The sequence below is a fragment of the Cydia fagiglandana genome, chromosome 9 (genome assembly GCF_963556715.1).
Source record: "Cydia fagiglandana chromosome 9, ilCydFagi1.1, whole genome shotgun sequence".
NCBI lineage: Eukaryota > Metazoa > Arthropoda > Insecta > Lepidoptera > Tortricidae > Cydia > Cydia fagiglandana.
The window spans coordinates 15145101-15156149 of NC_085940.1; the positions used below are offsets into that span (position 1 = coordinate 15145101).

The 11049-nt window shown below is 34.0% G+C and overlaps 1 protein-coding gene across 1 annotated transcript; it reads left to right on the top strand.

Moving 5' to 3' along the window:
• The first annotated feature begins 251 nt into the window (after positions 1-251).
• LOC134667708 (alpha-(1,3)-fucosyltransferase C-like) lies at positions 252-3224 on the top strand. Its single transcript, XM_063525131.1, has 2 exons — positions 252-1294; positions 2933-3224. Exons 1-2 carry the CDS (start codon positions 357-359, stop codon positions 3204-3206), a joined length of 1212 nt encoding a protein of 403 aa, XP_063381201.1. The 5' UTR covers positions 252-356; the 3' UTR covers positions 3207-3224.
• Positions 3225-11049: the final 7825 nt, after the last annotated feature.

Genomic DNA, 11049 nt, shown 5'->3' on the forward strand with positions numbered 1-11049 from the left:
TCTAGTCTATGTAAGTAAGTACCGAACAGTGCACAATGCACGTACAGAATCCAAATATTCGACTTTCTTGTCTTTGTTTTCGCTGTAAAATATTCTCTAAAAACGCTAAGTCCACACCTAACAATGTTGACCTTTGGTATGTCAACCGCGTTTGAGCAGCCAAATACATCATAACTATGGCAAACCGTTAGGCTCTAATATTTTCGGCACATTTCAGCTTACGTCATGATTGGGTTGGTGATCAGATACCCCATGTTTACTTCGGTGTTATTTCTTCAGTCAGTGCTAGTCTGAGCGTTGCGGCGCGCGCGTCCGTCTCCCGCTCACTATAACCATGTGCATCTGTGATCTCCGCAATGAGAAACCTAGCGAAATTACTCATCTTAGCATCGTTCCTTTTCGTTATACTGTTCCTTTATTTAACCTTGAGAGAATGGCAACATTCAGAACAACAGTTAGACAAAATCTTCCAAATAGAACAAAATTGGACAACAATCGATGAACAACATGGAAAAAGTGTGAGAATGAAATATATTTTACAGTGGACTAATCCGAAAAATGTGCCATTTGTGTATATGGGTGTGGGCCAGCAGACGTTTATCGAGCGAAAGTGCCAGTTTACTAACTGCTACGTCACTAGCGATAGGAATTTTCTGGGGGACGTTTCCAAGTTTGACGTCATTGCGTTTTCGGGAACCGAAATCATCGCTTGGCCTCTTGAACAAATAAAACCTAAAAAGCGATCGCTGCATCAGAAATATGCTTTTACTAACATAGAATCAGCTGATAACTATCCATTCTGCTCTCACATATTGGATAACTTTTTTAACTGGACGTGGACGTACAAGTTAGACTCAGAAAGTAAATGGGGGTATATAATAGTAAGAGATGCAAATAATAATGTGATAGGTCCGAAGAAAGATATGCATTGGATGAGGTTAGAAGACATGGACCCTGTGAGTGAAGAGTTAAATGTACAGTTGAAAAACAAATCCAAGGCAGCAGCGTGGTTTGTGTCCAACTGTAACACGCGAAGTGGTCGAGAGAAGTACGCAGAAGATTTGCAAAAAGAACTACAGATTTACAATTTATCGATAGATGTCTACGGAAAATGTGGACCCTATAAATGCAGCCGCGACGACGAAGAGGCGTGTTTTCAAAAAATAAAAACAGATTATTATTTCTATCTCTCATTCGAGAATTCACACAGTGAGGATTATGTGACTGAAAAACTGTTATCTGCGTTGAAATACAATGCAATACCTATTGTCTATGGAGGTGCTAATTATACTAGGTACATTACATATTCATTGTGTTTAAATACGCATTTAAATTAGGTGGTCAGCATGCAATCGTTTCGCTTCCTGTGATTTTTATTCTGTTAACGTTTTCCCTTGCATATTTGTTTTTGCAACTATAGTCCGTTTTTTTAGCATTAGAAAGAACTTCGTAGAAGTAAGCTTGTGGTTCCAAATCCGGCACTTTTAGCGGTAATAATTTGAAGTAAATTATACCTATGTATTGACCATGCTACATTAGATAATTCAATAATTATTAACAAATAACGAGCCTGATAAAACTGCACGCTTGCTTCCGTGGAGTTCTTTCCAATGCTAAAAAAACGAACCATACGTTGAAATTGAACGGCGCCACAAGGGGCATATATGCGTTTGTCTTGGCTAACCAGAAAGTAACAATGTCCTAATGGGGCATTCGCGCTAATGAAAGTTAATTTGATTATTTTCGCTTTAAAATTTAAATTTCAATCCAAGTTGTGCTTTAATGCGCAGTTAGCAATCGGAATCACCCTTGTTGCCATGGAAATGAGGTTGTGTTGCAAATTACATCTTATAAAACAAAGTCCCTCGCCGCGTCTGTCTGTTTGTGTGTTTGTATGTTCGCGATAAACTCAAAAAGTACTGAACGGATTTTCATGCGGTTTTCACCTATCAATACAGTGATTCTTGGGGAAGGTTTGTGTATAATTCGTTAAGCCGTGCAAAGCCGGGGCGGGTTGCTAGGTCGATATAATTGGCTTCTTTTGGCACCAACAATTTAATGCTGACTAATACGCCGTAAGACTGGCAAAATATGTGACGTTATCTATGAAAAGGGACCTTACTGTCGATGGCTCTTACGCCATTATTAACGATGCTCCGATATAAATACAATGCCGCGCGACGCTGTGTGGCGTAAGCACCATCGACAATAAGGTCCCTTTTCATAGATAATGCCCCATATACAGTACAAATGTAGTACAGTCGAAGTCAAAAATATGTTTACACTTATTCCTTCGTAACAAGGCGAAAAATGTAAATATATTTTGGACGTCGATTGTACAACTATTATGTCTAAAATTAAATCGTCTAGTTCTGTCTGCCACACAAGTGAAGCAGATCTTAGGTAGCATAATATATTTTCATAGATAACCCCAATAATTTTTAAAAGACCTGTGCAGTTTGTATTTTACTATTTTATCTGCAATGTGAGATATAACAAGTAAATAATAACTGGAACTGCTAACTATAAGTTTAATTAACTTAACGGAACCCTAAAATCGGAGTATTAACCATGTATGTAGGTATATTAGTTATTTTTAGGGTCCCATATGTCGCAAGTATCATCTTCATGGAGTAGCCACATGACGTGCTGCGGGTTTTCAGATCTGTGCCTGTTTATCAAAAGCTTGTAACTTGTAATACAAGTGGAAGTCCCTTTTATTACAAGTTGAGCTGAAGCAAGAAGCTGTTAAAAAGGGACTTCCACGTGTATTACAAGTTACAAGCTTTTAATAAACAGGACACTGGTCAACCCACAAGCGACCTACCCTCTTACTGGATTACTTTTCAACAAAGACATTTTATTTTAGACAATGCAAGTCCTAAAGTCCGAGGAAATCGTTGTATTTAAATGCTTTTATTTTCTTTTTCAGATTCATGCCAGATGGAATTTATTTGAACGCAAGAGAGCTAGGGCCTACAGCTTTGGCAAAGAAAATGAAATTTCTAATAGACAATCCCGATCAGTATAAAGAATATTTCCGATGGAAGAACCATTATTCCTATTACAGAAGAAATGACAACGCAGAGACAGATGACTACTGCGGTTTCTGCAGCCTCCTCAACAACGAAGAGATGGTGGAAAAGACCTCTATATATAAGAACTTTAAAGAGTGGTGGAATGATCCACATAGTAGGTGTTTGTAATGGGCTGATTACTGTGTTTATTTTGAGAATCTATATATTAGAGCACCGTACAAAACTTTGTTCACGGTGCTCTTATGGGATCACTTCGGTCTTGCAAATCGGTTAAATGCGTTTTTCTCAAAGACCGTTTGATGTAGGTACCTGAAATTTGGAATAGTTATGGCAAGTACCATCACTAACACTGTGAATAAGTCGAAACTGCTTATTTCTGATTTTAGGGGGAAATTTAGGGGTTAAGAGGGGTAGGCTGAATTTTATTTTCAATTGTAAGAATCGTGTGAGGTACCATTAGAAAGCTTGCAAAAAATTGAGTCGATGGACTGATTTTGACTTCATTTTAGAATGCAATAGTTTCGATAAAAAATGCATTTAAAGTTGCAAGTTTTCATACAAAAATTTTCACCTCTGTCCTGGCGATTTTCGGGAAAACTATAGCTAACAGGCAGCTGACCAGTCAATATCCAACTAAAACGAGTATGGAGACGGCGGGAAAATTATCAGGTTAACTCTAACTTTATTAGTTTTTAAACTGCAGCCTGATCTTTGGTTGCTTAGGGCTAGCTAACTGATGCTTACACTGGTCATTCATATTAAGAAGTCGTTTTAGTTAGAAAGATCCTTACTTAAAACTTTGACATTGAAATTTATGACTTATGTCTTTGATACAAAGTTTAATTCTACTTACTTACTTTTGTGAGATATTTCATTTTTTTTCTGAATAGCCTACTATAAGTATGAGAGAGTAAAAGATCTGCAAAATGCAACCTTATTATAAAGCAAATAAGTTTAAATTTCGAACGGGCTTTCCAACCAATGGACTATCGCAGTGTGCTCAGTAAGAATCATAGAGTCTGGCTAGCCAAAAATTGTTGACAGATATTTCGTTGTTGTATCACCAATTGTCTATGATTTGAAAAAAAGCTAAAAGTCAGTTGTCGATTTATGTCATTCATTCAAATTGTTTGCGGTTTTTATGGGGTTTATTTTAAATAATATTAATAATTTCTATGCTGAGTGAGGTTCACAAACTATTATTTAAGCTCGTAAATAATTACGACAATGTGCGAAGTCGACGTGTAGCGTTGTATAATGAAAAAGTGCAATGTTTACAACTTCTAACCAAATGTAAACAAAATACGAGGTTGGTGCTCTATAAATATTTTGATACTTTAAGTACTAGTTCTAACATTTGCCGATTACTTTGATTAAGTACGTGAATTTATTAATGCCTGAATCTCATAAATAGGACAAGTGTATAAAGAAACGGATAAATTAAAAGTTCTGAAAAATATCTATAAAATCTAAATATTGGAACGTAAACATGTGTGTTTGTCGTTGACTGTACTTTAAATAGTGGTAGAAATTATGTGAGCTGACTTTGAGTGCACTTAAACGTTTATTTAGCTTATTTCCTTAGGTACCTTATTTGTGCACAGAATATCAAAGATATTGTCTAGTATCAAAACTATAATTCCTACTACACAAAGTGTGACCAGCCCAAGATTTTTTGAATTTCCCGCCAATAATTTAGGTAAAATTTCAGTAGCCAGACTCTATTTATTATTGGAGTTTATCAGTTCAAATTTAAATTAAGAATTCCGTTCTTCACTGTCGTTGTGTTTTTTTTTTCACATTAGAGCACATAGAGTTAGTAAAGCGAATAGAGCTAATAAAGTCATTCAATATTTATTAACAGCTATGGCGTCATCTACCTATAGATTTTACTGAGAGTATCTGATTCGTCGAAACAGTACCTATTCCTTTTCATTAAGTACCATTACATTTATGTATTAATTGTATAAAATATGTATATTTTTGAACCGATCGGTGAGAGCAGCAACTAGATACTGTTCTGTGACGAAAAAAAAAATTAAAATTCACAATTCACAGTTTTTGGAAACAAAGGTAAAGTTGACGAAATATAAAGTAAGCCGATCTTGATCAAACTTGTTTGAGTGACAAAAATGTCAGTTATTCCAGTTCTACTAAAATATTTTTTCTTTTAAAAACTGATGTACAATAGTCCAAAATTGTCCGGTAAATTAGGTTTATATTCAAATTATACGCAATTCTTTGTAGCAACTCCGCCAAGTGGACGGAAACAGGTACTGGACGGCAACCTGACGCAGTTACCCTACTTGTACTAAAACTTAGACATTTATTATTAGGTACTTATTTCTGTGACTTATATGAAACATGAGCAAATTGATTAATACTTTACGTTAATTATATTTTGAGTCAGAAACAAGCCTAACGTCAAAAACCGAGAAATGCCGAATCACAGACTTAATTGTAATATTATTCCTTTTTGTGTCGTGCCTGCCCAGTCTACAAGTTTAAAATACAACAATTGCGACTATATCAAAGATTATGAGGTTGTATGTATACCCAGTATTTTTGACGGATTTAGTTTTTCATGCTCGAAGTTGCCTGTCAACTCTGACGTATATTAAATGGTCAACTATTTTGGTGTTTGAAAAAATCAATAATTGGCAATGTGCCGTGGCAGAAAAAGCCATTCTCACAAAAAAAGAATCAATAATAATGAGAATGTTCAGACAAGTGGAAGAATATCATACTTCAATATGTTATGGATGCTAGTAAGATGTAAAAACAACAGTTTACGAAATGGTTTGTACAAATTACAGAGAAATTCATAATAATTTGTTTCTACTAGAAATGTGCCTTCACCAAACGTTTTAGATAAACGGTATTAGGCCTATATTATATAAACGTTCTTGATTTCGAATGGCCGAAATGGGACTTACGATTTTTCCTCTTTTCACCTCCAAGATGAGGTTGATTGTTAGTGTTAGAAAGCTGTAATTTGGTATGGATATACAATCAACCCGACAAGGTGGTAAATAAAATCTTTAATCTCTAAAAAATATATCTAAGGTAGAAGCTTTGTAACTTCTACATTACCTATACTAGCCCAGAGGACTTTAATAAAAGTCCAAACTCCAAGGTCCCAGAGCTCCCAGACATTACCTTCTTATTTCCTAGTCAATAAAATGTACTTATGGGATAAATTAGTATTAGTATCCAAACTTAAAACCACCTAGGGATGTGTCGTACGGTGCTCTGAACACCGTAGTCTTGACTTCGTGCTTGGCCAATTATTTTTAAATAGCTTAAGTCTATGCCTAGGTGTCTAATAGCTGTGAAAATGTGTGCCTCAAATGACTTAATAGCTATAAGGATATATATTACTATGCCGTGAAAGAAGAAAGCCAAATAGTAGAGAGGATATAGCCTTTGGGGTCAAAATAATTCCCACAAAGACGGGGTTTGATGTTTTTAGTTCTTTGTGTGTATCTTTATGACATACTAAAAATATATCAAAATATATGCATGCAAAACGCATTTATTGACATTTGAAATTTGAAAAATCAAAAAAAATATTAAAAATCGTGTGTGGTATCAAATGACAGGAAATTACACTCTAAAAAAGATTGTGAGGTCGATTTTACAAAATAAAAATAAAAAACAAAGTGGTGGCTTAAAAACTGTTTTTTTTTTCAATGTTGAAAATTATTTTCTACACTGAAAACTAAACTAAACTATTATAGATTTACACATCAAAATACATTTTGTAAAAGAAAAGAATATTTAATTCATGAATACTTATTTTAAATTATATTAATATAATATGAAAAATATAGGCTCTATATTAATTTTAAAAGTTTTATCAATAAACTGAACGCACTTCAAAGGAGGTGCTTGGCAGAATATAAAAAACAAAAAACGATTGTAGACTGGTCATATTTTTGTAAAAATCGATTTCGACTTGCAAATTATATTACTTTTTGGAAACCGGGTTTTTTACCCTAATTAGACCCCGCTGAATCCGAATTTGCTCGATCGAATTCTTGGCCGGAAGTGAGATATTTGATATTAAAGGTCCCTTTTTTTAAAAAGAGAATAAAGAGGGAAAGTTAATTATAATAAATTCAAAAGTTCCTTATTTATACTTTTTCGTCAATAATTTGAAAAGTATGACTCATAGCAAAAAAAAACTTATACATGAATATTAAACATAAAATTTCCTACAAGAAACATTTAGAACACTTTTCGCTAGGATCAATATTTAAAAAAATAAAGCAGCGGGTAAGTTAATTATAATAAATTTTAAAGTCCATTTTTAGTTTTTCGTAAATAACTTGTAAACTGCGGCCCATAGCAAAATAGGTCATACTTTACAAATTATTTACGAAAAACTAAAATAAAGTGACCTGTGAATTGATTGTTATGAACTTTCTTCCTTTAATATCGTTTCAAATATTGATCCTAGCTAAAAGTGTTCTCCATGTTTCTTGCAGGAAATTTTATGTTTATTATTTATGTCTTAAGATTTTTTTTGCTATGAGTCATACTTTTCAAATTATTAACGAAAAAATAAAAACAAGGAACCTTAGAATTTATTATAATTAACTTTCCCTCTTTATTCTCTTTTTAAGTAATTATCCCTGCGAAAAGAGTACTGAATCTTTTTTATAGAGGATTTTGTGTAGATTATTAACATTTAACAACATTTTTTTATATTGGCCACCGTTTACGAGTTATTCACGAAAAACTAAAAAAAGGGACCTTAGAAGTGATTATAATTAACTTTCCCGCGTTAATATCTCTTTGAATATTGATCCTAGCGAAAAATTGTACTGCATCTTTCTTGTGGGCAATTTTATGCAGATTACTCATGTATAAGAACATTTTTGCTATGCCACCGTTTAAGAGTTATTTACGACATACTAGAAAAAGGGACCTTTAATATCAAATATCCAAGCCAAGAATTCGATCGAGCAAATTCGGATTCAGCGGGGTCTAATTAGGGTAAAAAAACCCGGTTTCCAAAAAGTAATATGATTTGCCAGTCGAAATCGATTTTTACAAAAATATGACCAGTCTACAATCGTTTTTTGTTTTTTATATTCTGCCAAGCACCTCCTTTGAAGTGCGTTCAGTTTATTGATAAAACTTTTAAAATTAATATAGAGCCTATATTTTTCATATTATATTAATATGATTTAAAATAAGTATTCATGAAATAAAATCTTCTTTTCTTTTACACAATGTATACACAATGTATTTTGATGTGTAAAACTATAATAGTTTAGTTTAGTTTTCAGTGTAGAAAATAATTTTTATCATTGAAAAAAAATTCAGTTTTTAAGCCACCACTTTGTTTTTTATTTTTATTTTGTAAAATCAACCTCACAATCTTTTTTAGAGTGTAATTTCCTGTCATTTGATACCACACACGATTTTTAATATTTTTTTGAATTTTCAAATTTCAAATGTCAATAAATGCGTTTTGCATGAATATATTTTGATATATTTTTAGTATGTCATAAAGATACACACAAAGAACTAAAAACATCAAACCCCGTCTTTGTGGGAATTATTTTGACCCTCACCTACAAGTTTTCATACAACTCCTCTAGTAAAAGAAAATTTTAAATATCGTGAACGTACACGTGAAACCGTTAGCGCCATCACGATTTTGAATTTGGAATATGTTTCTCAATACTTTGTACCTCTACATAGGTATACCGGGTGTGGCCTGTATTATGAGCAAAAAATTAAACTGTAGGTTGTACTCCTCATACTGACCAATATTTGTTCAGCGACTTTTAAAAATAACTTATGGTTTGATTTTTAATACACTTTAAAGTGTATTCTAAGACGCAATGTATTGCGAATTTTGTAATGTTTAAGGTGTGACAAGCAACGTCAATCACAATGATATGGCGTGGCGATGGCGTCCATTGAAGATAATATTTATTTTGTATGAAAAATAGGAAGTCTAAATAGTTCGTAATTTTTAAAAGTTGTTGAACAAAAGTTTTACCGATTTAGGAGGTCAATCTATGTATTAATTATTTGCTCGTGTTACAGGCCACACCCGGTATAATTCCATTCAATCATAATTTCATTCCATTTGTCGGTTTATTTGTAATTAACTTTTGCTTGCGACTTTGAATCTTAATGAACTGAGAAACTATCTATCCAAAAAATTATAAATAAATATACATAAGTATTAATATCTTAAACCACTGCTACATACCGACCCGTCAATTTATCGAGTTGAATATTTACCTATTCTTATTTAAAAAAAATATTACTAGCTTCTACCCAAGAACAAACTTTAACTATCTTCATATCTTATCTAAATCGGTTCAGCAGTTTAAGCGTGAAAAGGTAATAGACAGAGTTATATTCGCATTTATAATATTAGTAGAGATAACGGGTTCAATATTCCAGGATAGTCCCGGTTGGCTGGGGACTTCTCAAATAACAGACAGTGATTTGGGTTTTATCAGAACTGACTCATGTGTTTATCCTCGGGAGTCGTTATGCTATAGTGCTGAGCCAATTTCATCAAGGGTCATTCAATCTCATTCCCCTGGCTATACCTATTCGCAAATTCCCAAGAGATTTCGCTTACCTGTTTTGGTTGTAGATGGAGCTTGGCATACACAGTCACCAAAATTGAGATGCTAATAAAGCGGAATTTCCTGGAAATTTGCGAATAGGTATGGCCAGGGGAATGAGATTTTTGTAGAATTACCTGAATGACCCTCAACGAAAGTCGGTTGCAGTTTTTTTTTCAATCGGTGACTGAATGATTTAGGCCATCGATGCGAATTTGCTGCAACAGAGTCACATATGATTGTCATAACAGGAATGAATTTGATTGGGATTTGAGTTGGATTTGTTGGATGTAATCGGTCAGTGTCAGAAATTTCATATATGTCCATATCCAACAAATCCAGATCAAATTCATAACCTGTTATTACCTACAACAAGTATACCCCTCATTGACGGCCCCATGACGGCCCGTGCCGGTGCCAGCCAGACGTTTGACCTCTGCAGGGCTTAGCTGTCTGGCCAACCGTGTGGAACGCCCTTTACCATGACGCATCTATCGCCAGGCCGGCTTCTCCTATTGTTTACCAGCGTTCGCTATTTCAAACTATAGAACTATCCAGTGTAATATGACCTCCAGATCTATAACAATCATGTGAAATTGGAGTGCTGGCTTAAACTGGTTCTTTTAAGCGTTAGATGTCAGTAGTAAAAAATAGAATAACACCGCGTGCGCGGTTGCGAAGTTATTCCAGTCCATTTTGAACCTGAATTGTTAAGTCATAAAGACTGATATAAAAGTTTTCATGCTCTGCCCTGTCTTTGTTTTGTTGCAGGGCGTTGTTTCCACCAAAGGGTGTGACGCTATAACGTAATTAATTCTTTGTCTTTATTTTCCGGTTTAGTTTTCGTGGGTCTTTCCAACATACAGCAACTCAAGTGATTGCTGATTCTTTGAAATCTAAGCGAGTTTTTTTAGTTAATTTCCTCGAAGATAAATGGATTTCTGTTATGTTACCAATTAATAGGTACCTGTGATTACGTTGTATCTTGTTGAAAAGCTACAAAATGAAAAAAAAAAATCTATTGGATTAAATAATTGATGTTGATTAAATTGCTAATTTTATTCAATTTAATTACCTTACCTACTGCAAAATATTGCCACCATGACCTTAAGATACCCAACCTGCAATAAACTTTGTAGTTTGTTATCGGGTTGCACTATTTGCATCTCTTTCATCAATATTATGTCAAACAAAAGTGACGCAGTGGTTCAACGCATAAACAAACCACGAAGTGCGGCCTTAGAAGCACACACACAAATCAGTAAATTCAACGTAATTAGAGACCTGTTTTTATACTCGATCTAGTAATAAAAAACTGATAGCCCACATGGTTACCAGCTCAATATGTCTCAAGGTCACATGTGGAGTTTATCCACATTTCGAGGCAGTTGAACTTGCATTATAAAGTA

Coding starts and splice junctions, on each gene's coding strand:
- LOC134667708 (XM_063525131.1), top strand. CDS start 357: ATGAGAAACCTAGCGAAATTACTCATCTTAGCATCGTTCCTTTTCGTT. Junction 1,295..2,932: donor GGAGGTGCTAATTATACTAG/GTACATTACATA, acceptor TTTCTTTTTCAG/ATTCATGCCAGATGGAATTT.